Source organism: Carcharodon carcharias, assembly GCF_017639515.1.
Source record: "Carcharodon carcharias isolate sCarCar2 chromosome 38 unlocalized genomic scaffold, sCarCar2.pri SUPER_38_unloc_27, whole genome shotgun sequence".
In the NCBI taxonomy this organism is placed as follows: domain Eukaryota; kingdom Metazoa; phylum Chordata; class Chondrichthyes; order Lamniformes; family Lamnidae; genus Carcharodon; species Carcharodon carcharias.
Genome location: NW_024470794.1, coordinates 28,081 through 55,741, shown reverse-complemented (window position 1 = coordinate 55,741; position 27,661 = coordinate 28,081). Strand labels below are relative to the sequence as shown.

Genomic DNA, 27,661 nt, shown 5'->3' with positions numbered 1-27,661 from the left:
TGTCCCGTGTGGTGTAGGTACACCCACGGCGCTGTTAGGGAGGGAGTTCCAGGATTTTGTCCCGTGTGGTGTAGGTACAACCACGGCGCTGTTAGGGAGGGAGTTCCAGGATTTTGTCCGTGTGGTGTAGGTACACCCACGGCACTGTTAGGGAGGGAGTTCCAGGATTTTGTCCGTGTGGTGTAGGTACACCCACGGCGCTGTTAGGGAGGGAGTTCCAGGATTTTGTCCGTGTGGTGTAGGTATACCCACGGCGCTGTAAGGGAGGGAGTTCCCAGGATTTGGACCCAGCGACAGTGAAGGAACGGCCGATATATTTCAAAGTCGGGATGGTGAGGGGCTCGGAGGGGAACTTCCAGGTGATGGTGTTCCCCATGTGTCTGCTGCCCTCGTCCTTCTAGATGGTAGAGGCCGTGGGTTTGGGCGGCGTTGTGAAAGGAGCCTTGGTGAGTTGCTGCAGTGCATCTTGTAGATGGTACACACATTGCTGCTACTGTGCGTCGGTGGTGGGGGGAGTGAATGTTTGTGGATGGGGGGCCGATCGAGCGGGGCTGCTTTGTCCTGGATGGTGTCGAGCATCTTGAGTGTTGTGGGAGCCGCACTCATCCAGGCAAGTGGGGAGTATCCCATCCCACTCCTGACTGGTGCCTTTGACAGGGTTTGGGGAGTCAGGAGGTGAGCCGCTCGCTGGATGTCACCAGGTGACTGAGCTGGGGGAAGATGGCTCATCGAAGTGGAGGGAAGAGGGAGTAACCGGAGGATGAGCGGCAACAGTGGTGGTGGGGGGGGGGGGGGGGTGGGGGGGGGTTGCTGGGGGGGAAGAGGGGGAAAGAGCGGAGAGCCCCAGGACCCCCTTGCCTGAACCCATCACCTCCCGGCGTTCCCCAGAGAGCCGGGATTCCCCAGGTGGAGGGAGGGCAAACGGCAGGGTGGGCTTGCGCTCCCTGCTCCTCTTCCCACCCTCTGTCTCCCCTCTCACCCTCGCTGCGCCCCCTCCCCCCCGCCCCGGGTACCTTTGATGTCCAGCTGGGCGTGGATGATGTTGCCCATTACCGAGGTGTTGTGCAGGTTCTTGACCGTCTCCTTGGCCCCCCGGGTGCTGCTGAACACCACCTTGGCCAGTCCCAGGTGCTTCCGGTTCTTTGGGTTGTACAGGATCTCGATCTCCTCGATGTCGCCGAACTTCTTGCACATGTCGGCCAGGAAGCCCTCCTTGACATTGTCGTTCAGCCGGGCGAAGGTCACCTCCTTTAGTGGCACAGAGCCGACGTAGTACTCGTCAAACTGCGGCGAGGGAGGGGTGAGGGGGGGGGGTGTCAAAGGGCAAGGATTAGCGGGGCAACCCCTTCAACCACCAGCTCGCCCCGGCGCCGGTGCCCTGGTCCCAAGGGAGGGGGCGGATGGGGGGGAGCCAGCCAGGACCCTCCCCTTTGCCAATCTCTCCCACCGCTCTGTCAACACCTCCCCACCCACACCCCCCACCTCCAGAGTCACCGAGGTCACCCACACCCCCCCCCCACCCCTGCGGGTCCCGACCTGCGCCGATCGGTCAGCTCGCAGACGCAGCGCCTCCTCCTCCTGGCGTCGCTAGCGCTGGGATCTTGCTGTGCACAAAGTGGCCGCTGACGTTCCTGGCAAGAAGGGGATTGGGCAGCCTCAAATCACGGGCTGGTGTCTCTCAGGCCACCTCTCTCTCACGCAGACGTCTCTACAGTGTACCCAGCAGGAGCGCGGGAGAGAGAGGGGGACTGAGAGACACCAGTCAGTGTACAGATATCTCCCTGAGAGAGAGGGGACTGAGAGACACCAGTCAGTGTACAGATATCTCCCTGAGAGAGAGGGGACTGAGAGACACCAGTCAGTGTACAGATATCTCCCTGAGAGAGAGAGGGACAGAGAGACACCAGTCAGTGTACAGATACCTCCCTGAGAGAGAGGGGACTGAGAGACACCAGTCAGTGTACAGATATCTCCCTGAGAGAGAGGGGCCTGAGAGACACCAGTCAGTGTACAGATATCTCCCTGAGAGAGAGGGGCCTGAGAGACACCAGTCAGTGTACAGATATCTCCCTGAGAGAGAGGGACTGAGAGACACCAGTCAGTGTACAGATATCTCCCTGAGAGGGAGAGGGGACTGAGAGACACCAGTCAGTGAACAGACATCTCCCTGAGAGAGAGAGAGAGACTGAGAGACACCAGTCAGTGTACAGATATCTCCCTGAGAGAGAGAGGGGACTGAGAGACACCAGTCAGTGTACAGATATCTCCCTGAGAGGGAGAGGGGACTGAGAGACACCAGTCAGTGAACAGACATCTCCCTGAGAGAGAGAGAGAGACTGAGAGACACCAGTCAGTGTACAGATATCTCCCTGAGAGAGAGGGGACTGAGAGACACCAGTCAGTGAACAGACATCTCCCTGAGAGAGAGAGGGGACTGAGAGACACCAGTCAGTGTACAGATATCTCCCTGAGAGAGAGAGAAGGACTGAGAGACACCAGTCAGTGTACAGACATCTCCTTGAGAGAGAGAGAGAGGGGACTGAGCGACACCAGTCAGTGTACAGATATCTCCCTGAGAGAGAGGGGACTGAGAGACACCAGTCAGTGTACAGATATCTCCCTGAGAGAGATAGACTGAGAGACACCAGTCAGTGTACAGATATCTCCCTGAGAGAGAGAGAGAGGGGACTGAGCGACACCAGTCAGTGTACAGATATCTCCCTGAGAGAGAGGGGACTGAGAGACACCAGTCAGTGTACAGATATCTCCCTGAGAGAGAGGGAGGGACTGAGAGACACCAGTCAGTGTACAGATATCTCCGAGAGAGGGACTGAGAGACACCAGTCAGTGTACAGACATCTCCTTGAGAGGGAGGGGACTGAGAGACACCAGTCAGTGTACAGACATCTCCCTGAGAGGGAGGGGACTGAGAGACACCAGTCAGTGTACAGACATCTCCCTGAGAGAGAGGGGACTGAGAGACACCAGTCAGTGTACAGACATCTCCTTGAGAGAGAGGGGACTGAGGGACACCAGTCAGTGTACAGATATCTCCCTGAGAGAGATAGACTGAGAGACACCAGTCAGTGTACAGATACCTCCCTGAGAGAGAGGGGACTGAGAGACACCAGTCAGTGTACAGATATCGCCCTGAGAGAGAGAGGGGACTGAGAGACACCAGTCAGTGTACAGATATCTCCCTGAGAGAGAGAGGGGACTGAGAGACACCAGTCAGTGTACAGATATCTCTCTGAGATAGAGAGGGACTGAGAGACACCAGTCAGTGTACAGATATCTCCCTGAGAGAAAGGGACTGAGACACACCAGTCAGTGTACAGATACCTCCCTGAGAGAGAGGGACTGAGAGTAGCTGTACTGCACATCATGTGCTCGTGTCTTCTGTGTACGGACAATATGGTGACCCCGCAAACCCGAGAGAAAGGACAAATACCTTGAATTTGGGGACGGGGAGGGAGATGTCACGATGCTTGGTCCAGATCCGTCGCTGCCGGGGGTCCCGAACGTCTCCCACTGTTGGAAAACCGGCATCCTAAACCCGGAGCACAGATAAATTACCCACACTGAGTCTCGCAATCCACAGGCACCGACACACACACACACACACAGGCACCGACACACACACAGACACAGGCACCGACACACACACACCGACACACGCACACACACGCAGACACAGGCACCGACACACGCACACACACGCAGACACAGGCACCGACACACGCAGACACACGCAGACACAGGCACCGACACACGCAGACACACACAGGCACAGGCACCGACACACGCAGACACACACAGGCACCGACACACGCAGACACACACAGGCACCGACACACGCAGACACACACAGGCACCGACACACACACACACACACAGGCACCGACACACACACACACACACAGGCACCGACACACACACACACACACACAGGCACCGACACACACACACACACACAGGCACCGACACACACACACACACACAGGCACCGACACACACACACACACACAGGCACCGACACACACACACACACACAGGCACCGACACACACACACACACACAGGCACCGACACACACACACACACACAGGCACCGACACACACACACACACACAGGCACCGACACACACACACACACACAGGCACCGACACACACACACACACACAGGCACCGACACACACACACACACACAGGCACCGACACACACACACACACACAGGCACCGACACACACACACACACACAGGCACCGACACACACACACACACACAGGCACCGACACACACACACACACACAGGCACCGACACACACACACACACACAGGCACCGACACAGACACACACACACACGCACCGACACAGACACACACACACACACGCACCGACACACACACACACACACACAGGCACCGACACACACACACACACACACACACACCGACACACACACACACACACACACACACACCGACACACACACACACACACACACAGGCACCGACACACACACACACACACACACACACAGGCACCGACACACACACACACACACACACACACAGGCACCGACACACACACACACACACACACACAGGCACCGACACACACACACACACACACACACAGGCACAGACACACACACACACACACACACACAGGCACCGACACACACACACACACACACACACAGGCACCGACACACACACACACACACACACACACAGGCACCGACACACACACACACACACACACACACAGGCACCGACACACACACACACACACACAGGCACCGACACACACACACACACACACACACACACACAGGCACCGACACACACACACACACACACACACAGGCACCGACACACACACACACACACACACACAGGCACCGACACACACACACACACACACACACACAGGCACCGACACACACACACACACACACACACACAGGCACCGACACACACACACACACACACACACAGGCACCGACACACACACACACACACACACACAGGCACCGACACACACACACACACACACACACAGGCACCGACACACACACACACACACACACACAGGCACCGACACACACACACACACACACACACACAGGCACCGACACACACACACACACACACACACACACAGGCACCGACACACACACACACACAGGCACCGACACACACACACACAAAGAGGCACCGACACACACACACACACAGGCACCGACACACACATACACACAGGCACCGACACACACACACACACAGGCACCGACACACACACACACACAGGCACCGACACACACACACACACAGGCACCGACACACACACACACACAGGCACCGACACACACACACACACAGGCACCGACACACACACACACACAGGCACCGACACACACACACACACAGGCACCGACACACACACACACACAGGCACCGACACACACACACACACAGGCACCGACACACACACACACACAGGCACCGACACACACACACACACAGGCACCGACACACACACACACACAGGCACCGACACACACACACACACAGGCACCGACACACACACACACACAGGCACCGACACACACACACACACAGGCACCGACACACACACACACACAGGCACCGACACACACACACACACAGGCACCGACACACACACACACACAGGCACCGACACACACACACACAGGCACCGACACACACACACACAGGCACCGACACACACACACACAGGCACCGACACACACACACACAGGCACCGACACACACACACACAGGCACCGACACACACACACACAGGCACCGACACACACACACACAGGCACCGACACACACACACACAGGCACCGACACACACACACACAGGCACCGACACACACACACACAGGCACCGACACACTCACACACAGGCACCGACACACTCACACACACACACACACACACACACACACGTACCGGAATGCTGAAGTGTATACCATCATAGCGATACACCTTCTGAGGGACCCGCCTGATGGTTGGATCTGCCACCAGCTTGTAATTCTTCCACTGGGTGCTCTGTCCTTTCAGAGATTCCCCTCCACTCTCCTGGTCCATTGCTTTAAGCTGCAGGAGGGTGGGAAGAAAGGGGCATTAGCAGAGGCAGCTGGCTTTCATGACCATACGTATCTCCCCACCCGCGAACGCCCTGCTCCCAGCCCATCTAGCCCCTTCACAAGATCAGGTGGGGGGGGGGTGGTGGGGGTGGGGGGGCGGTGCAGGATACAAGGCAACAGATGCAAGATGCACTGCAGCAACTCGCCAAGGCTCCTTCGACAGCGCCGCCCAAACCCACAACCTCTCCCATCTGGAAGGACGAGGGCAGCAGACACATGGGGAACACCCACCACCTGGAAGTTCCCCTCCGAGCCCCTCACCATCCCGACTTGGAAATATATCGGCCGTTCCTTCACTGTCGCTGGGTCCAAATCCTGGAACTCCCTCCCTAACAGCGCCGCGGGTGTACCTACACCACACGGGGACTGCAGCGGCTCGAGGAGGCGGCTCACCCCCACCACCTTCTCGAGGGGGCAACGAGGGACGGGCAACAAATGCTGGGTCCCGGCCAGGGACCGTCCACGTCAAAAAAACAACAGGCATCCAAAGGGAGGGCCTTTCCCTGAGCACGCTGGGCTGTTTGCAATCTGCAGCTCACTCGACCCTTTAAAGCAGCGTGAGCTGTGAGGAGGGTCGTGTGGAGCTTCAGAAAGGACACAGACGGGTTGGTGGAATGGTCGGACAGGTGGCAGACGAAGTTCAGCGTTGGGTGGGGGGGGGGGTGTGAGTGTGAAGTGATTCAATTTGGCAGGAAGAACACGGAAAGACAGTTTAAAATGAACGGTACAATTCTGAACAGCAAGAGTAAATCAGCAGCTAAGGTTAGATGTTCCAAAAATAACAGAAGGGGCAAAACTAAAGGCGACCTGAAGGTATATAGTGTTCAAAGCAAAACAGACGGACTGATAGTGGGAATAAAATATGCCCGACCGAGCGAGCCATGGCTGCAGGGTGACATGGGACTGGGACCTGAACATTGAAGGATGGTGTGTCATTTCGGAAGGACAGGAATTGAGGGATAACGTAGACGGGAGGGGGGGGCGGGGGGTGCTCTGTTAATTAGTGATGGCATTAGCACATGAGAGAGGGGTGGCCAAAGGTCAGGAAGCCAGGACGCAGAAGTGGGTTCGGGTCGAGGTGAGAAACGGTAAAAGGCGAGAGCTCACTTGGCGCGAGCGGTGCGCAGGCTCTCTAACGGAGGGAATGCAGCGATGATCCTTGGGATGGTAGGATGGCCGTAGGAGGGGGGGCTCAGGCCGGACAGGCCTGTATTCACTGGGGTTTCGAAGGGAGTGAGAGGGGGTCTCAGCGAAACACAGAATTCTGGCAGGGCTGGAAGACTGGATGCAGGGATGGTGTTTCCTCTGGCTGGGGTTGGGGTTTTGGGGGGGTTGGGTGGGGGGGGGGGATGGTCTAGAACAAGGGGCCCACGGTCTCAGGATACGGGGTTGGCCATTTAGGACTGAGATGAGGGGAAACTTCTTCACCCAGAGGGTGGCGAACCTGTGGAACGCTCTACCACAGGAGGCTGTGGAGGGCAGGTCACTGAATATACTTAAGGAGGGGAATAGAGAGATTTCTGAACTCTAAAGGCATCCAAAGGGGTAGGGGGAGAGCGCGGGAGTCCGGCGTGGAGGTAGAGGATCAGCCATGATCGCATTGAATGGCAGAGCAGGCTCAAAGGGCCGAATGGCCTACTCTTGCTCCTATTTTCCATGTTTCTATGTTTCTACATGGAGGGACAGAGTGTAGAGGAAGAGATAATGGGAGCTTGTCAGAAAGGTGTAGCAATAATCACAGGAGGTTTTAACCTACAGGTAGACTGAAAAGATCAGACGGGCAAAGGTAGCGTAGATGAGGAGTTCATAGAATGTTTTTTTGGGATACTCCCTTAGAACAGCGTGTTCTGGGGCCAGAGAGCAGGTTAGACAAGACCTGGTGTTGTGCAACAAGATGGGATTAATTGATAACCTCATAGTGAACAGACCCCTAGGGAGCAGCAATCATAATATGATTGAATTTCGCATTCCGTTTGAGGGAGAGAAGAGTGGGTCCGAGACAAGTACTTGAAACTTAAATAAGGGCAACTTTGAGGGCATGAAAGCAGAGCTAGCTAAAGTGAACTGGCAAATGAGGTTAAGGGGTAGGTCAATAGAGATGCTGTGGCAGACATTTAAGGGAATATTTCAGAATACACAGGATACATTCCAAAAAGAATGAAGAATTCCAAGGGGAAGGGCCACCATTTCCAATTAACTAAAAAAGTTAAAGACTGTGTCAAACTTAAAAAAAAAAGCATATAATTACACAAAGATGGTTTGCAGGGCAGAAAACTGGACAGAATATAAGCAACAAAAAGATTCAAAGGGGGGAAAGAGTATACTGGAAAGATTCACGAGAACGGTTCCAGGGATGAGGAACTTCAGTGACGTGGATTGATGGGAGAAGTTGGGACTGTTCTCCTCGGAGAAGAGTTCAAGAGGAGATTTGATCGAGGTGTTCAAAATCACGAGGGGTCTGGGACAGAATGGATCGGGAGAAACTGTTCCCATTGGGGGAAGGATGGAGAAGCAGAGGGACACGGATTGAAGGCGATGGGTAAAAGGAGCGACGGAGACACGAGGAGAAACTTTTTCACGCAGCGAGGGGTTAGGATCTGGAACGCGCTGCCTGAGAGTGTGGGGGAGGGAGGGTCAATCAAGGGGTTAGGATCTGGAACGCGCTGCCTGAGAGCGTGGGGGAGGGAGGGTCAATGGAAAAATATTAAACTGGGTGCAGGAACAGGTCCGAGGCTGACTGGACATCAGCGTTTGCTACAATCTGTGGCTTAGATATTTGCTGACTCGACTATTCGAGTCTTCTCATGGCTGCTCGCCCACATTCAACCCTCCGTAAACCTCAGCTCATCCAAAGTTCTGCTGTGCCCCCCGTGTCCGAACTCGCTCCGAGTCCCATTCACTCGTCACCCCACCCCTGCCTCTCCCCGTGCTCGCTGACCCACACTGGCTCCTGAGCCGGCAATACCTCCATTTTCAAATTCTCACCCTTTTCAAATCCCTCCTTGGCTCTCAACCCCCCTCCCTATCTCTGTGACCCCCCACTCAAGTCCCCGAACACCCACGCCACTTCTGTAATCTCCTCCAGCCCCCTACCGCTCACCCTCCTCCAACACCCTATCGCACCCCCCCCCCCATCCCCTACCGCCCCCTACCGGACCACCCCCATCCCCCAGCCACCGACTGACCCCCCTCCTCCAAACCCCTGCCGACCCCCCTCCTCCAAACCCCTGCCGACCCCCCTCCTCCAAACCCCTGCCGACCCCCCTCCTCCAAACCCCTGCCGACCCCCCTCCTCCAAACCCCTGCCGACCCCCCTCCTCCAAACCCCTGCCGACCCCCCTCCTCCAAACCCCTGCCGACCCCCCTCCTCCAAACCCCTGCCGACCCCCCTCCTCCAAACCCCTGCCGACCCCCCTCCTCCAAACCCCTGCCGACCCCCCTCCTCCAAACCCCTGCCGACCCCCCTCCTCCAAACCCCTGCCGACCCCCCTCCTCCAAACCCCTGCCGACCCCCCTCCTCCAAACCCCTGCCGACCCCCCTCCTCCAAACCCCTGCCGACCCCCCTCCTCCAAACCCCTGCCGACCCCCCTCCTCCAAACCCCTGCCGACCCCCCTCCTCCAAACCCCTGCCGACCCCCCTCCTCCAAACCCCTGCCGACCCCCCTCCTCCAAACCCCTGCCGACCCCCCTCCTCCAACCCCCTGCCGACCCCCCTCCTCCAAACCCCTGCCGACCCCCCTCCTCCAACCCCCTGCCGACCCCCTCCTCCAACCCCCTGCCCCCCTCCAACCCCCTGCCGACCCCCCTCCTCCAACCCCCTGCCGACCCCCCTCCTCCAACCCCCTGCCGACCCCCCTCCTCCAACCCCCTGCCGACCCCCCTCCTCCAACCCCCTGCCGACCCCCCTCCTCCAACCCCCTGCCGACCCCCCTCCTCCAACCCCCTGCCGACCCCCCTCCTCCAACCCCCTACAGACCCCCCTCCTCCAAACCCCTGCCGACCCCCCTCCTCCAAACCCCTGCCGACCCCCCTCCTCCAAACCCCTGCCGACCCCCCTCCTCCAAACCCCTGCCGACCCCCCTCCTCCAACCCCCTGCCGACCCCCCTCCTCCAAACCCCTGCCGACCCCCCTCCTCCAAACCCCTGCCGACCCCCCTCCTCCAACCCCCTACAGACCCCCCTCCTCCAACCCCCTGCCGACCCCCCTCCTCCAACCCCCTACAGACCCCCCTCCTCCAACCCCCTACAGACCCCCCTCCTCCAACCCCCTACAGACCCCCCTCCTCCAACCCCCTACAGACCCCCCCACCTCCAACCCCCTACAGACCCCCCTCCTCCAACCCCCTACAGACCCCCCTCCTCCAACCCCCTACAGACCCCCCTCCTCCAACCCCCTACAGACCCCCCTCCTCCAACCCCCTACAGACCCCCCTCCTCCAACCCCCTACAGACCCCCCTCCTCCAACCCCCTACAGACCCCCCTCCTCCAACCCCCTACAGACCCCCCTCCTCCAACCCCCTACAGACCCCCCTCCTCCAACCCCCTACAGACCCCCCTCCTGCAACCCCCTACAGACCCCCCTCCTGCAACCCCCTGCCGACCCCCCTCCTCCAAACCCCTGCCGACCCCCCTCCTCCAACCCCCTACAGACCCCCCTCCTCCAACCCCCTACAGACCCCCCTCCTCCAACCCCCTACCGCCCTCCCTATCTCTAACCTCCTCCAGCCCCTACAACTCTCCTAATTCTCTAACTTCCACTAGGTCCGACAACCCTCCGAGACCTCTGTGCTCCACCAATTCCAACCTCTTGAGCAACGTAGCTTCCCCCTAATACACCCCCACCAATTTCCATCGCTCCACCACTGTCAGCTGTCTGGAAGTAGGGTGGGGGGGGGGGGGGTTCCTCATCTCTGGAATTACCTCCCTAAGCCTGTCCACCGCCCCCTCTCTAACCTAGGGCCCGCTTTGACAGCTGACTCCTTGGCCTCTTCGACCCAGCTTTTGGTTGCCTGCCCCGTCACATTTCGGTGTGGAAATGAGCTTTTAACCACTCCAGTCAATGGCCGAGGGGAATGGTCAGAATAGACTCTCCAATACCGATTCCATCTCACCTGTTCCCTGCGGCCCTTTCCCCACCCTACACCAGCCCCCCATACAGCTGGCCAAACAGTGCAAAGGTCAACGAGCTGCCACACACATACGCACAGGCCGAGTGAGGCCCAAGGCCGCGCCAAAAGGCCCAGTAAGGCCCGAGGCTTCCCCCCAGCTCCCACCCCACCCCCACATTCCGCTCCCCCACATTCCCCTCCCCCTACTGTCCCCTCCCCTCCCTCAAGCCTGGAAGACAACGGGGGCCACACTCACGCCTCGTCGCCGGGGCTCGGCCGCTGGTACTGCTCAGGGGGCCCGAGCGGAAACCGTCTCGCGTCAGCCGCTGGGGGTCTGGGCCTGGGTCCGACATCGGGGCGACCCGCAGTCACTGGCCCATCAGCACGATGGCCTCTCGCCCTCGGGAAGCCGGCACTGCTCCAGCTGTCGGCCCTCCCCGGGCAGCCGGCCGAGTGAGGGGAGGGGAGGGGAGGGGGGAGTGGGGGCTGCTCGACTCCGAGGCACCGCGTGCCCTGTGTCCGATGGCCAGCCTGCTGAGACAAGAGAAGACAGGGGGAATCAGTGGGGGTGGGGGGGGGCTGGCTGTCTGTCTCTCACCTCCCCCCAGTCTGTCTGTCTGTCTCTCTCACCTCCCCCCAGTCTGTCTGTCTGTCTCTCTCACCTCCCCCCAGTCTGTCTGTCTGTCTCTCTCACCTCCCCCCAGTCTGTCTGTCTGTCTCTCTCACCTCCCCCCAGTCTGTCTGTCTGTCTCTCTCACCTCCCCCCAGTCTGTCTGTCTGTCTCTCTCACCTCCCCCCAGTCTGTCTGTCTGTCTCTCTCACCTCCCCCCAGTCTGTCTGTCTGTCTCTCTCACCTCCCCCCAGTCTGTCTGTCTGTCTCTCTCACCTCCCCCCAGTCTGTCTGTCTGTCTCTCTCACCTCCCCCCAGTCTGTATGTCTGTCTCTCTCACGTCCCCCCCAGTCTGTCTGTCTGTCTCTCTCACGTCTCCCCAGTCTGTCTGTCTGTCTCTCTCACGTACCCCGCAGTCTGTCTATCTGTCTCTCTCACCTCCCCCCAGTCTGTATGTCTGTCTCTCTCACGTCCCCCCAGTCTGTCTGTCTGTCTCTCTCACGTCCCCCCCAGTCTGTCTGTCTGTCTCTCTCACGTCCCCCCAGTCTGTCTGTCTCTCTCACGTCCCCCCCAGTCTGTCTGTCTGTCTCTCTCACGTCCCCCCCAGTCTGTCTGTCTGTCTCTCTCACGGCCCCCCCAGTCTGTCTGTCTGTCGCTCTCACGGCCCCCCCAGTCTGTCTGTCGCTCTCACGTCCCCCCCAGTCTGTCTGTCGCTCTCACGTCCCCCCAGTCTGTCTGTCGCTCTCACGTCCCCCCAGTCTGTCTGTCTCTCTCAAGTCCCCCAAGTCTGTCTGTCTCTCTCACATACTCCCAGTCTGTCTGTCTCTCTCACATACCCCTCAGTCTGTCTGTCTCTCTCACATACCCCCAGTCTGTCTGTCTCGCTCACATACCCCCCAGTCTGTCTGTCGCTCTCACGTCCCCCCCAGTCTGTCTGTCGCTCTCACGTCCCCCCAGTCTGTCTGTCGCTCTCACGTCCCCCCAGTCTGTCTGTCGCTCTCACGTCCCCCCAGTCTGTCTGTCTGTCGCAATCACGTCCCCCCAGTCTGTCTGTCTGTCGCTCTCACGTCCCCCCAGTCTGTCTGTCTGTCGCTCTCACGTCCCCCCAGTCTGTCTGTCTGTCGCTCTCACGTCCCCCCAGTCTGTCTGTCTGTCGCTCTCACGTCCCCCCAGTCTGTCTGTCTGTCGCTCTCACGTCCCCCCAGTCTGTCTGTCTGTCGCTCTCACGTCCCCCCAGTCTGTCTGTCTGTCTCTCTCACGTCCCCCCAGTCTGTCTGTCTGTCTCTCTCACGTCCCCCCAGTCTGTCTGTCTGTCTCTCTCACGTCCCCCCAGTCTGTCTGTCCGTCTCTCTCACGTCCCCCCAGTCTGTCTGTCTGTCTCTCGCACGTCCCCCCAGTCTGTCTGTCTGTCTCTCGCACGTCCCCCCCAGTCTGTCTGTCTGTCTCTCTCACGTCCCCCCCAGTCTGTCTGTCTGTCTCTCTCACGTCCCCCCAGTCTGTCTGTCGCTCTCACGTCCCCCCAGTCTGTCTGTCGCTCTCACGTCACCCCAGTCTGTCTGTCGCTCTCACGTCACCCCAGTCTGTCTGTCTCTCTCACGTCCCCCCAGTCTGTCTGTCGCTCTCACGTCCCCCCAGTCTGTCTGTCGCTCTCACGTCCCCCCAGTCTGTCTGTCGCTCTCACGTCCCCCCAGTCTGTCTGTCGCTCTCACGTCCCCCCAGTCTGTCTGTCGCTCTCACGTCCCCCCAGTCTGTCTGTCGCTCTCACGTCCCCCCAGTCTGTCTGTCGCTCTCACGTCCCCCCAGTCTGTCTGTCGCTCTCACGTCCCCCCAGTCTGTCTGTCTGTCTCTCTCACGTCCCCCCAGTCTGTCTGTCTGTCTCTCTCACGTCCCCCCAGTCTGTCTGTCTGTCTCTCTCACGTCCCCCCAGTCTGTCTGTCTGTCTCTCTCACGTCCCCCCAGTCTGTCTGTCTGTCTCTCTCACGTCCCCCCCAGTCTGTCTGTCTGTCTCTCTCACGTCCCCCCAGTCTGTCTGTCTGTCTCTCTCACGTCCCCCCAGTCTGTCTGTCTGTCTCTCTCACGTCCCCCCAGTCTGTCTGTCTGTCTCTCTCACGTCCCCCCAGTCTGTCTGTCTGTCTCTCTCACGTCCCCCCAGTCTGTGTGTCTGTCTCTCTCACGTCCCCCCCAGTCTGTCTGTCTGTCTCTCTCACGTCCCCCCAGTCTGTCTGTCTGTCTCTCTCACGTCCCCCCAGTCTGTCTGTCTGTCTCTCTCACGTCCCCCCAGTCTGTCTGTCTGTCTCTCTCACGTCCCCCCAGTCTGTCTGTCTGTCTCTCTCACGTCCCCCCCAGTCTGTCTGTCTGTCTCTCTCACGTCCCCCCAGTCTGTCTGTCTGTCTCTCTCACGTCCCCCCAGTCTGTCTGTCTGTCTCTCTCACGTCCCCCCAGTCTGTCTGTCTGTCTCTCTCACGTCCCCCCAGTCTGTCTGTCTGTCGCTCTCACGTCCCCCCAGTCTGTCTGTCTGTCGCTCTCACGTCCCCCCAGTCTGTCTGTCTGTCTCTCTCACGTCCCCCCAGTCTGTCTGTCTGTCTCTCTCACGTCCCCCCAGTCTGTCTGTCTGTCTCTCTCACGTCCCCCCCAGTCTGTCTGTCTGTCTCTCTCACGTCCCCCCAGTCTGTCTGTCTGTCTCTCTCACGTCCCCCCCAGTCTGTCTGTCTGTCTCTCTCACGTCCCCCCAGTCTGTCTGTCTGTCTCTCGCACGTCCCCCGAGTCTGTCTGTCTGTCTCTCTCACGTCCCCCCAATCTGTCTGTCTGTCTCTCTCACGTCCCCCCAGTCTGTCTGTCTGTCTCTCTCACGTCCCCCCAGTCTGTCTGTCTGTCTCTCTCACGTCCCCCAGTCTGTCTGTCTGTCTCTCTCACGTCCCCCCAGTCTGTCTGTCTGTCTCTCTCACGTCCCCCCAGTCTGTCTGTCTGTCTCTCTCACGTCCCCCCAGTCTGTCTGTCTGTCTCTCTCACGTCCCCCCAGTCTGTCTGTCTGTCTCTCTCACGTCCCCCCAGTCTGTCTGTCTGTCTCTCTCACGTCCCCCCAGTCTGTCTGTCTGTCTCTCTCACGTCCCCCCAGTCTGTCTGTCTGTCTCTCTCACGTCCCCCCAGTCTGTCTGTCTGTCTCTCTCACGTCCCCCCCAGTCTGTCTGTCTGTCTCTCTCACGTCCCCCCAGTCTGTCTGTCTGTCTCTCTCACGTCCCCCCCAGTCTGTCTGTCTGTCTCTCTCACGTCCCCCCAGTCTGTCTGTCTGTCTCTCTCACGTCCCCCCAGTCTGTCTGTCTGTCTCTCTCACGTCCCCCCAGTCTGTCTGTCTGTCTCTCTCACGTCCCCCCAGTCTGTCTGTCTGTCTCTCTCACGTCCCCCCCAGTCTGTCTGTCTGTCTCTCTCACGTCCCCCCAGTCTGTCTGTCTGTCTCTCTCACGTCCCCCAGTCTGTCTGTCTGTCTCTCTCACGTCCCCCCAGTCTGTCTGTCTGTCTCTCTCACGTCCCCCCAGTCTGTCTGTCTGTCTCTCTCACGTCCCCCCCAGTCTGTCTGTCTGTCTCTCTCACGTCCCCCCAGTCTGTCTGTCTGTCTCTCTCACGTCCCCCCCAGTCTGTCTGTCTGTCTCTCTCACGTCCCCCCAGTCTGTCTGTCTGTCTCTCTCACGTCCCCCCCAGTCTGTCTGTCTGTCTCTCTCACGTCCCCCCAGTCTGTCTGTCTGTCTCTCTCACGTCCCCCCAGTCTGTCTGTCTGTCTCTCTCACGTCCCCCCCAGTCTGTCTGTCTGTCTCTCTCACGTCCCCCCAGTCTGTCTGTCTGTCTCTCTCACGTCCCCCCCAGTCTGTCTGTCGCCTCTCACGTCCCCCCAGTCTGTCTGTCGCTCTCACGTCCCCACCAGTCCTGTCTGTCGCTCTCACGTCCCCCCAGTCTGTCTGTCTGTCTCTCTCACGTCCCCCCAGTCTGTCCTGTCTGTCTCTCTCACGTCCCCCCAGTCTGTCTGTCTGTCTCTCTCACGTCCCCCCCAGTCTGTCTGTCTGTCTCTCTCACGTCCCCCCAGTCTGTCTGTCTGTCTCTCTCACGTCCCCCCAGTCTGGCTGTCTGTCTCTCTCACGTCCCCCCAGTCTGTCTGTCTGTCTCTCTCACGTCCCCCCCAGTCTGTCTGTCTGTCTCTCTCACGTCCCCCCAGTCTGTCTGTCTGTCTCTCTCACGTCCCCCCCAGTCTGTCTGTCTGTCTCTCTCACGTCCCCCCAGTCCTGTCTGTCTGTCTCTCTCACGTCCCCCCCAGTCTGTCTGTCTGTCCTCTCTCACGTCCCCCCAGTCTGTCTGTCTGTCTCTCTCACGTCCCCCCAGTCTGTCTGTCTGTCTCTCTCACGTCCCCCCAGTCTGTCTGTCTGTCTCTCTCACGTCCCCCCAGTCTGTCTGTCTGTCTCTCTCACGTCCCCCCAGTCTGTCTGTCTGTCTCTCTCACGTCCCCCCAGTCTGTCTGTCTGTCTCTCTCACGTCCCCCCAGTCTGTCTGTCTGTCTCTCTCACGTCCCCCCAGTCTGTCTGTCTGTCTCTCTCACGTCCCCCCAGTCTGTCTGTCTGTCTCTCTCACGTCCCCCCAGTCTGTCTGTCTGTCTCTCTCACGTCCCCCCAGTCCTGTCTGTCTGTCTCTCTCACGTCCCCCCAGTCTGTCTGTCTGTCTCTCTCACGTCCCCCCAGTCTGTCTGTCTGTCTCTCTCACGTCCCCCCAGTCTGTCTGTCTGTCTCTCTCACGTCCCCCCAGTCTGTCTGTCTGTCTCTCTCACGTCCCCCCAGTCTGTCTGTCTGTCTCTCTCACGTCCCCCCCAGTCTGTCTGTCTGTCTCTCTCACGTCCCCCCAGTCTGTCTGTCTGTCTCTCTCACGTCCCCCCAGTCTGTCTGTCTGTCTCTCTCACGTCCCCCCAGTCTGTCTGTCTGTCTCTCTCACGTCCCCCCCAGTCTGTCTGTCTGTCTCTCTCACGTCCCCCCAGTCTGTCTGTCTGTCTCTCTCACGTCCCCCCAGTCTGTCTGTCTGTCTCTCTCACGTCCCCCCAGTCTGTCTGTCTGTCTCTCTCACGTCCCCCCAGTCTGTCTGTCTGTCTCTCTCACGTCCCCCCCAGTCTGTCTGTCTCTCTCACGTCCCGTCCAGTCTGTCTGTCTGTCTCTCTCACGTCCCCCCCAATCTGTCTGTCTGTCTCTCTCACGTCCCCCCAGTCTGTCTGTCTGTCTCTCTCACGTCCCCCCAGTCTGTCTGTCTGTCGCTCTCACGTCCCCCCAGTCTGTCTGTCTGTCTCTCTCACGTCCCCCCAGTCTGTCTGTCTGTCTCTCTCACGTCCCCCCAGTCTGTCTGTCTGTCTCTCTCACGTCCCCCCAGTCTGTCTGTCTGTCTCTCTCACGTCCCCCCAGTCTGTCTGTCTCTCTCACGTCCCCCCAGTCTGTCTGTCTGTCTCTCTCACGTCGCCCCAGTCTGTCTGTCTGTCTCTCTCACGTTCCCCCCCCAGTCTGTCTGTCTGTCTCTCTCACGTCCCCCCCAGTCTGTCTGTCTGTCTCTCTCACGTCCCCCCCAGCTGTCTGTCTGTCTCTCTCACGTCCCCCCAGTCTGTCTGTCTCGCTCTCACGTCCCCCCAGTCTGTCTGTCGCTCTCTCACGTCCCCCAGTCTGTCTGTCGCTCTCACGTCCCCCCAGTCTGTCTGTCGCTCTCTCACGTCCCCCCAGTCTGTCTGTCTGTCTCTCTCACGTCCCCCCAGTCTGTCTGTCTGTCTCTCTCACGTCCCCCCCAGTCTGTCTGTCTGTCTCTCTCACGTCCCCCCAGTCTGTCTGTCTGTCTCTCTCACGTCCCCCCCAGTCTGTCTGTCTGTCTCTCTCACGTCCCCCCAGTCTGTCTGTCTGTCTCTCTCACGTCCCCCCAGTCTGTCTGTCTGTCTCTCTCACGTCCCCCCAGTCTGTCTGTCTGTCTCTCTCACGTCCCCCCAGTCTGTCTGTCTGTCTCTCTCACGTCCCCCCCAGTCTGTCTGTCTGTCTCTCTCACGTCCCCCCAGTCTGTCTGTCTGTCTCTCTCACGTCCCCCCAGTCTGTCTGTCTGTCTCTCTCACGTCCCCCCAGTCTGTCTGTCTGTCTCTCTCACGTCCCCCCAGTCTGTCTGTCTGTCTCTCTCACGTCCCCCCAGTCTGTCTGTCTGTCTCTCTCACGTCCCCCCAGTCTGTCTGTCTGTCTCTCTCACGTCCCCCCAGTCTGTCTGTCTGTCTCTCTCACGTCCCCCCAGTCTGTCTGTCTGTCTCTCTCACGTCCCCCCAGTCTGTCTGTCTGTCTCTCTCACGTCCCCCCAGTCTGTCTGTCTGTCTCTCTCACGTCCCCCCAGTCTGTCTGTCTGTCTCTCTCACGTCCCCCCAGTCTGTCTGTCTGTCTCTCTCACGTCCCCCCAGTCTGTCTGTCTGTCTCTCTCACGTCCCCCCAGTCTGTCTGTCTGTCTCTCTCACGTCCCCCCAGTCTGTCTGTCTGTCTCTCTCACGTCCCCCCAGTCTGTCTGTCTGTCTCTCTCACGTCCCCCCCAGTCTGTCTGTCTGTCTCTCTCACGTCCCCCCAGTCTGTCTGTCTGTCTCTCTCACGTCCCCCCAGTCTGTCTGTCTGTCTCTCTCACGTCCCCCCAGTCTGTCTGTCTGTCTCTCTCACGTCCCCCCAGTCTGTCTGTCTGTCTCTCTCACGTCCCCCCAGTCTGTCTGTCTGTCTCTCTCACGTCCCCCCAGTCTGTCTGTCTGTCTCTCTCACGTCCCCCCAGTCTGTCTGTCTGTCTCTCTCACGTCCCCCCAGTCTGTCTGTCTGTCTCTCTCACGTCCCCCCAGTCTGTCTGTCTGTCTCTCTCACGTCCCCCCAGTCCTGTCTGTCTGTCTCTCGCACGTCCCCCCCAGTCTGTCTGTCTGTCTCTCGCACGTCCCCCCAGTCCTGTCTGTCTGTCTCTCGCACGTCCCCCCAGTCTGTCTGTCTGTCTCTCGCACTCCCCCCAGTCTGTCTGTCTGTCTCTCTCACGTCCCCCCAGTCTGTCTGTCTGTCTCTCTCACGTCCCCCCAGTCTGTCTGTCTGTCTCTCTCACGTCCCCCCAGTCTGTCTGTCTGTCTCTCTCACGTCCCCCCAGTCTGTCTGTCTGTCTCTCTCACGTCCCCCCCAGTCTGTCTGTCTGTCTCTCTCACGTCCCCCCCAGTCTGTCTGTCTCTCTCAACGTCCCCCCCGTCTGTCTGCCTGTCTCTCTCACGTCCCCCCCATCTGTCTGCCTGTCTCTCTCACGTCCCCCCAGTCTGTCTGTCTGTCTCTCTCACGTCCCCCCAGTCTGTCTGTCTGCTCTCTCACGTCCCCCCCAGTCTGTCTGTCGCTCTCACGTCCCCCCCAGTCTGTCTGTCGCTCTCACGTCCCCCCAGTCTGTCTGTCGCTCTCACGTCCCCCCAGTCTGTCTGTCGCTCTCACGTCCCCCCAGTCTGTCTGTCGCTCTCACGTCCCCCCAGTCTGTCTGTCGCTCTCACGTCCCCCCAGTCTGTCTGTCGCTCTCACGTCCCCCCAGTCTGTCTGTCGCTCTCACGTCCCCCCAGTCTGTCTGTCGCTCTCACGTTCCCCCAGTCTGTCTGTCGCTCTCACGTCCCTCCCAGTCTGTCTGTCGCTCTCACGTCCCCCCAGTCTGTCTGTCGCTCTCACGTCCCCCCAGTCTGTCTGTCTGTCGCTCTCACGTCCCCCCAGTCTGTCTGTCTGCTCTCTCACGTCCCCCAAGTCTGTCTGTCGCTCTCACGTCCCCCCAGTCTGTCTGTCGCTCTCACGTCCCCCCAGTCTGTCTGTCTGCTCTCACGTCCCCCCAGTCTGTCTGTCGCTCTCACGTCCCCCCAGTCTGTCTGTCTGTCTCTCTCACGTCCCCCCAGTCTGTCTGTCTGTCTCTCTCACGTCCCCCCCAGTCTGTCTGTCTGTCTCTCTCACGTCCCCCCAGTCTGTCTGTCTGTCTCTCTCACGTCCCCCCAGTCTGTCTGTCTGTCTCTCTCACGTCCCCCCAGTCTGTCTGTCTGTCTCTCTCACGTCCCCCCAGTCTGTCTGTCTGTCTCTCTCACGTCCCCCCAGTCTGTCTGTCTGTCTCTCTCACGTCCCCCCAGTCTGTCTGTCTGTCTCTCTCACGTCCCCCCAGTCTGTCTGTCTGTCTCTCTCACGTCCCCCCAGTCTGTCTGTCTGTCTCTCTCACGTCCCCCCAGTCTGTCTGTCTGTCTCTCTCACGTCCCCCCAGTCTGTCTGTCTGTCTCTCTCACGTCCCCCCAGTCTGTCTGTCTGTCTCGCTCACGTCCCCCCAGTCTGTCTGTCTGTCTCTCTCACGTCCCCCCCAGTCTGTCTGTCTGTCTCTCTCACGTCCCCCCAGTCTGTCTGTCTGTCTCTCTCACGTCCACCCAGTCTGTCTGTCTGTCTCTCTCACGTCCCCCCAGTCTGTCTGTCTGTCTCTCTCACGTCCCCCCAGTCTGTCTGTCTGTCTCTCTCACGTCCACCCAGTCTGTCTGTCTGTCTCTCTCACGTCCCCCCAGTCTGTCTGTCTGTCTCTCTCACGTCCCCCCAGTCTGTCTGTCTGTCTCTCTCACGTCCCCCCAGTCTGTCTGTCTGTCTCTCTCACGTCCCCCCAGTCTGTCTGTCTGTCTCTCTCACGTCCCCCCAGTCTGTGTCTCTCTCACGTCCCCCCAGTCTGTCTGTCTGTCTCTCTCACGTCCCCCCACTCTGTCTGTCTGTCTCTCTCACGTCCCCCCAGTCTCTCTGTCTGTCTCTCTCACGTCCCCCCAGTCTCTCTGTCTGTCTCTCTCACGTCCACCCAGTCTCTCTGTCTGTCTCTCTCACGTCCCCCCAGTCAGTCTGTCTGTCTCTCTCACGTCCCCCCAGTCTGTCTGTCTGTCTCTCTCACGTCGCCCCAGTCTGTCAGTCTGTCTGTCTCACGTCCCCCCCCGTCTGTCTGTCTGTCTCTCTCACGTCCCCCCCCCGTCTGTCTGTCTGTCTCTCTCTCGCACCCCCCCCCCGTCTGTCTGTCTGTCCCTCTCACGTTCCCCCCCAGTCTGTCTGTCTGTCTCTCTCACGTCCCCCCCAGTCTGTCTGTCTGTCTCTCTCACGTCCCCCCCAGTCTGTCTGTCTGTCTCTCTCACGTCCCCCCCAGTCTGTCTGTCTGTCGCTCTCACGTCCCCCCCAGTCTGTCTGTCGCTCTCACGTCCCCAACAGTCTGTCTGTCGCTCTCACGTCCCCCCAGTCTGTGTCGCTCTCACGTCCCCCCAGTCTGTCTGTCTCTCTCACGTCCCCCCAGTCTGTCTGTCTGTCTCTCTCACGTCCCCCCAGTCTGTCTGTCTCTCTCACGTCCCCCCAGTCTGTATGTCTGTCTCTCTCACGTCCCCCCCGTCTGTCTGTCTGTCTCTCTCACGTCCCCCCCGTCTGTCTGTCTGTCTCTCTCACGTCCCCCCCGTCTGTCTGTCTGTCTCTCTCACGTCCCCCCCCGTCTGTCTGTCTGTCTCTCACGTCCCCCCCGTCTGTCTGTCTGTCTCTCTCACGTCCCCCCCAGTCTGTCTGTCTGTCTCTCTGACGTCCCCCCCAGTCTGTCTGTCTGTCTCTCTCACGTCCCCCCCAGTCTGTCTGTCTGTCTCTCTCACGTCCCCCCCAGTCTGTCTGTCGCTCTCACGTCCCCCCCAGTCTGTCTGTCGCTCTCACGTCCCCCCCAGTCTGTCTGTCGCTCTCACGTCCCCCCCAGTCTGTCTGTCGCTCTCACGTCCCCCCAGTCTGTCTGTCGCTCTCACGTCCCCCCAGTCTGTCTGTCGCTCTCACGTCCCCCCAGTCTGTCTGTCTGTCTCTCTCACGTCCCCCCAGTCTGTCTGTCTGTCTCTCTCACGTCCCCCCAGTCTGTCTGTCTGTCTCTCTCACGTCCCCCCAGTCTGTCTCTGTCTCTCTCACGTCCCCCCAGTCTGTCTGTCTGTCTCTCTCACGTCCCCCCAGTCTGTCTGTCTGTCTCTCTCACGTCCCCCCAGTCTGTCTGTCTGCCTCTCTCACGTCCCCCCAGTCTGTCTGTCTCTCTCACGTCCCCCCAGTCTGTCTGTCTGTCTCTCGCACGTCCCCCCAGTCTGTCTGTCTGTCTCTCGCACGTCCCCCCAGTCTGTCTGTCTCTCGCACGTCCCCCCAGTCTGTCTGTCTGTCTCTCGCACGTCCCCCCAGTCTGTCTGTCTGTCTCTCGCACGTCCCCCCAGTCTGTCTGTCTGTCTCTCGCACGTCCCCCCAGTCTGTCTGTCTGTCTCTCGCACGTCCCCCCAGTCTGTCTGTCTGTCTCTCGCACGTCCCCCCAGTCTGTCTGTCTGTCTCTCGCACGTCCCCCCAGTCTGTCTGTCTGTCTCTCGCACGTCCCCCCAGTCTGTCTGTCTGTCTCTCTCACGTCCCCCCAGTCTGTCTGTCTGTCTCTCTCACGTCCCCCCAGTCTGTCTGTCTGTCTCTCTCACGTCCCCCCAGTCTGTCTGTCTGTCTCTCTCACGTCCCCCCAGTCTGTCTGTCTGTCTCTCTCACGTCCCCCCAGTCTGTCTGTCTGTCTCTCTCACGTCCCCCCAGTCTGTCTGTCTGTCTCTCTCACGTCCCCCCAGTCTGTCTGTCTGTCTCTCTCACGTCCCCCCAGTCTGTCTGTCTGTCTCTCTCACGTCCCCCCAGTCTGTCTGTCTGTCTCTCTCACGTCCCCCCAGTCTGTCTGTCTGTCTCTCTCACGTCCCCCCAGTCTGTCTGTCTGTCTCTCTCACGTCCCCCCCAGTCTGTCTGTCTCTCTCCACGTCCCCCCCAGTCTGTCTGTCTGTCTCTCTCACGTCCCCCCAGTCTCTCTGTCTGTCTCTCTCACGTCCCCCCAGTCTGTCTGTCGCTCTCACGTCCCCCCCAGTCTGTCTGTCGCTCTCACGTCCCCCCAGTCTGTCTGTCGCTCTCACGTCCCCCCAGTCTGTCTGTCTCTCTCACATACTCCCAGTCTGTCTGTCTCTCTCACATACTCCCAGTCTGTCTGTCTCTCTCACATACTCCCAGTCTGTCTGTCTCTCTCACATACCCCTCAGTCTGTCTGTCACTCTCACGTCCCCCCAGTCTGTCTGTCGCTCTCACGTCCCCCCAGTCTGTCTGTCGCTCTCACGTCCCCCCAGTCCGTCTGTCGCTCTCACGTCCCCACAGTCCGTCTGTCGCTCTCACGTCCCCACAGTCCGTCTGTCGCTCTCACGTCCCCCCAGTCCGTCTGTCGCTCTCACGTCCCCCCAGTCTGTCTGTCGCTCTCACGTCCCCCCAGTCTGTCTGTCTCTCTCACCTACCCCCAGTCTGTCTGTCTCGCTCACGTACCCCCCAGTCTGCCTGTCGCTCTCACGTCCCCCCAAGTCTGTCTGTCGCTCTCACGTCCCCCCAGTCTGTCTGTCTGTCGCTCTCACGTCCCCCCAGTCTGTCTGTCTGTCTCTCTCACGTCCCCCCAGTCTGTCTGTCTGTCTCTCTCACGTCCCCCCAGTCTGTCTGTCTGTCTCTCTCACGTCCCCCCAGTCTGTCTGTCTGTCTCTCTCACGTCCCCCCAGTCTGTCTGTCTGTCTCTCTCACGTCCCCCCAGTCTGTCTGTCTGTCTCTCTCACGTCCCCCCAGTCTGTCTGTCTGTCTCTCTCACGTCCCCCCAGTCTGTCTGTCTGTCTCTCTCACGTCCCCCCAGTCTGTCTGTCTGTCTCTCTCACGTCCCCCCAGTCTGTCTGTCTGTCTCTCTCACGTCCCCCCAGTCTGTCTGTCTGTCTCTCTCACGTCCCCCCAGTCTGTCTGTCTGTCTCTCTCACGTCCCCCCAGTCTGTCTGTCTGTCTCTCTCACGTCCCCCCAGTCTGTCTGTCTGTCTCTCTCACGTCCCCCCAGTCTGTCTGTCTGTCTCTCTCACGTCCCCCAGTCTGTCTGTCTGTCTCTCTCACGTCCCCCCAGTCTGTCTGTCTGTCTCTCGCACGTCCCCCCAGTCTGTCTGTCTGTCTCTCTCACGTCCCCCCAGTCTGTCTGTCTGTCTCTCTCACGTCCCCCCAGTCTGTCTGTCTGTCTCTCTCACGTCCCCCAGTCTGTCTGTCTGTCTCTCTCACGTCCCCCCAGTCTGTCTGTCTGTCTCTCTCACGTCCCCCCAGTCTGTCTGTCTGTCTCTCTCACGTCCCCCCAGTCTGTCTGTCTGTCTCTCTCACGTCCCCCCAGTCTGTCTGTCTGTCTCTCTCACGTCCCCCCAGTCTGTCTGTCTGTCTCTCTCACGTCCCCCCAGTCTGTCTGTCTGTCTCTCTCACGTCCCCCCAGTCTGTCTGTCTGTCTCTCTCACGTCCCCCCCCAGTCTGTCTGTCTGTCTCTCTCACGTCCCCCCCAGTCTGTCTGTCTGTCTCTCTCACGTCCCCCCCAGTCTGTCTGTCGCTCTCACGTCCCCCCAGTCTGTCTGTCGCTCTCACGTCCCCCCAGTCTGTCTGTCGCTCTCACGTCCCCCCAGTCTGTCTGTCGCTCTCACGTCCCCCCAGTCTGTCTGTCGCTCTCACGTCCCCCCAGTCTGTCTGTCGCTCTCACGTCCCCCAGTCTGTCTGTCGCTCTCACGTCCCCCCAGTCTGTCTGTCGCTCTCACGTCCCCCCAGTCTGTCTGTCGCTCTCACGTCCCCCTAGTCTGTCTGTCGCTCTCACGTCCCCCCAGTCTGTCTGTCGCTCTCACGTCCCCCCAGTCTGTCTGTCTGTCTCTCACGTCCCCCCAGTCTGTCTGTCTGTCTCTCACGTCCCCCCAGTCTGTCTGTCTGTCCTCTCACGTCCCCCCAGTCTGTCTGTCTGTCTCTCACGTCCCCCCCAGTCCTGTCTGTCTGTCTCTCTCACGTCCCCCCAGTCTGTCTGTCTGTCTCTCTCACGTCCCCCCAGTCTGTCTGTCTGTCTCTCTCACGTCCCCCCCAGTCTGTCTGTCTGTCTCTCTCACGTCCCCCCAGTCTGTCTGTCTGTCTCTCTCACGTCCCCCCAGTCTGTCTGTCTGTCTCTCTCACGTCCCCCCCAGTCTGTCTGTCTGTCTCTCTCACGTCCCCCCCAGTCTGTCTGTCTGCTCTCTCACGTCCCCCCAGTCTGTCTGTCTGTCTCTCTCACGTCCCCCCAGTCTGTCTGTCTGTCTCTCTCACGTCCCCCCAGTCTGTCTGTCTGTCTCTCCACGTCCCCCCAGTCTGTCTGTCTGTCTCTCTCACGTCCCCCCAGTCTGTCTGTCTGTCTCTCTCACGTCCCCCCAGTCTGTCTGTCTGTCTCTCTCACGTCCCCCCAGTCTGTCTGTCTGTCTCTCTCACGTCCCCCCAGTCTGTCTGTCTGTCTCTCTCACGTCCCCCCAGTCTGTCTGTCTGTCTCTCTCACGTCCCCCCAGTCTGTCTGTCTGTCTCTCTCACGTCCCCCCAGTCTGTCTGTCTGTCTCTCACGTCCCCCCAGTCTGTCTGTCTGTCTCTCTCACGTCCCCCCAGTCTGTCTGTCTGTCTCTCTCACGTCCCCCCAGTCTGTCTGTCTGTCTCTCGCACGTCCCCCCAGTCTGTCTGTCTGTCTCTCTCACGTCCCCCCAGTCTGTCTGTCTGTCTCTCTCACGTCCCCCCAGTCTGTCTGTCTGTCTCTCTCACGTCCCCCCAGTCTGTCTGTCTGTCTCTCGCACGTCCCCCCAGTCTGTCTGTCTGTCTCTCTCACGTCCCCCCAGTCTGTCTGTCTGTCTCTCTCACGTCCCCCCAGTCTGTCTGTCTGGTCTCTCTCACGTCCCCCCAGTCTGTCTGTCTGTCTCTCTCACGTCCCCCCAGTCTGTCTGTCTGTCTCTCTCACGTCCCCCCAGTCTGTCTGTCTGTCTCTCTCACGTCCCCCCAGTCTGTCTGTCTGTCTCTCTCACGTCCCCCCCGTCTGTCTGTCTGTCTCTCTCACGTCCCCCCCGTCTGTCTGTCTGTCTCTCTCACGTCCCCCCCGTCTGTCTGTCTGTCTCTCTCACGTCCCCCCCGTCTGTCTGTCTGTCTCTCTCACGTCCCCCCCAGTCTGTCTGTCTGTCTCTCTCACGTCCCCCCAGTCTGTCTGTCTGTCTCTCTCACGTCCCCCCCCAGTCTGTCTGTCTGTCGCTCTCACGTCCCCCCCAGTCTGTCTGTCGCTCTCACGTCCCCCCCAGTCTGTCTGTCGCTCTCACGTCCCCCCCAGTCTGTCTGTCGCTCTCACGTCCCCCCCAGTCTGCCTGTCGCTCTCACGTCCCCCCAGTCTGTCTGTCGCTCTCACGTCCCCCCAGTCTGTCTGTCGCTCTCACGTCCCCCCAGTCTGTCTGTCTGTCTGTCTCTCTCACGTCCCCCCAGTCTGTCTCTGTCTCTCTCACGTCCCCCCAGTCTGTCTGTCTGTCTCTCTCACGTCCCCCCCAGTCTGTCTGTCCTGTCTCTCTCACGTCCCCCCAGTCTGTCTGTCTGCCTCTCACGTCCCCACAGTCCGTCTGTCGCTCTCACGTCCCCCCAGTCTGTCTGTCTGTCTCACTCACGTCCCCCCAGTCTGTCTGTCTCTCGCACGTCCCCCCAGTCTGTCTGTCTCTCTCACGTACCCCCAGTCTGTCTGTCTCGCTCACGTACCCCCCAGTCTGTCTGTCGCTCTCACGTCCCCCCAAGTCTGTCTGTCGCTCTCACGTCCCCCCAAGTCTGTCTGTCGCTCTCACGTCCCCCCAGTCTGTCTGTCGCTCTCACGTCCCCCCAGTCTGTCTGTCGCTCTCACGTCCCCCCAGTCTGTCTGTCTGTCGCAATCACGTCCCCCCAGTCTGTCTGTCTGTCGCTCTCACGTCCCCCCAGTCTGGTCTGTCTGTCGCAATCACGTCCCCCCAGTCTGTCTGTCTGTCGCTCTCACGTCCCCCCAGTCTTTCTGTCTGTCGCTCTCACGTCCCCCCAGTCTGTCTGTCTGTCTCTCTCACGTCCCCCCAGTCTGTCTGTCTGTCTCTCTCACGTCCCCCCAGTCTGTCTGTCTGTCTCTCTCACGTCCCCCCAGTCTGTCTGTCTGTCTCTCTCACGTCCCCCCAGTCTGTCTGTCTGTCTCTCTCACGTCCCCCCAGTCCTGTCTGTCTGTCTCTCTCACGTCCCCCCCAGTCTGTCTGTCTGTCTCTCTCACGTCCCCTCCAGTCTGTCTGTCTGTCTCTCTCACGTCCCCTCCAGTCTGTCTGTCAGTCTCTCTCACGTCCCCCCAGTCTGTCTGTCTGTCTCTCTCACGTCCCCCCAGTCTGTCTGTCTGTCTCTCTCACGTCCCCCCAGTCTGTCTGTCTGTCTCTCTCACGTCCCCCCAGTCTGTCTGTCTGTCTCTCTCACGTCCCCCCAGTCTGTCTGTCTGTCTCTCTCACGTCCCCCCAGTCTGTCTGTCTGTCTCTCTCACGTCCCCCAGTCTGTCTGTCTGTCTCTCTCACGTCCCCCCAGTCTGTCTGTCTGTCTCTCTCACGTCCCCCCCAGTCTGTCTGTCTGTCTCTCTCACGTCCCCCCCAGTCTGTCTGTCTGTCTCTCTCACTTCCCCCCCAGTCTGTCTGTCTCTCTCACGTCCCCCCAGTCTGTCTGTCTGTCTCTCTCACGTCCCCCCCAGTCTGTCTGTCTGTCTCTCTCACGTCCCCCCCAGTCTGTCTGTCGCTCTCACGTCCCCCCCAGTCTGTCTGTCTCTCTCACGTCCCCCCAGTCTGTCTGTCTCTCTCACGTACCCCCAGTCTGTCTGTCGCTCTCACGTCCCCCCCAGTCTGTCTGTCGCTCTCACGTCCC

The 27,661-nt window shown here is 59.8% G+C and overlaps 1 protein-coding gene across 1 annotated transcript in view; it reads right to left on the bottom strand.

Annotated features, from left to right (window-relative positions):
- LOC121274813 (histone-lysine N-methyltransferase SETD1A-like) overlaps positions 1 to 11,821 on the bottom strand; it is a 65,038-nt gene extending 53,217 nt beyond the window's left edge. Inside the window, exons 1-4 of the mRNA XM_041182175.1 lie at positions 11,553 to 11,821; positions 5,990 to 6,136; positions 3,452 to 3,550; positions 1,014 to 1,284 (exon numbers count right to left, since the gene is read on the bottom strand). Coding sequence (XP_041038109.1) covers positions 1,014 to 1,284; positions 3,452 to 3,550; positions 5,990 to 6,127 — 508 coding nt within the window. The 5' untranslated portion in view covers positions 6,128 to 6,136; positions 11,553 to 11,821. The remainder of the gene's footprint in view (positions 1 to 1,013; positions 1,285 to 3,451; positions 3,551 to 5,989; positions 6,137 to 11,552) is intronic.
- Between the last annotated feature and the right edge of the window lie 15,840 nt (positions 11,822 to 27,661).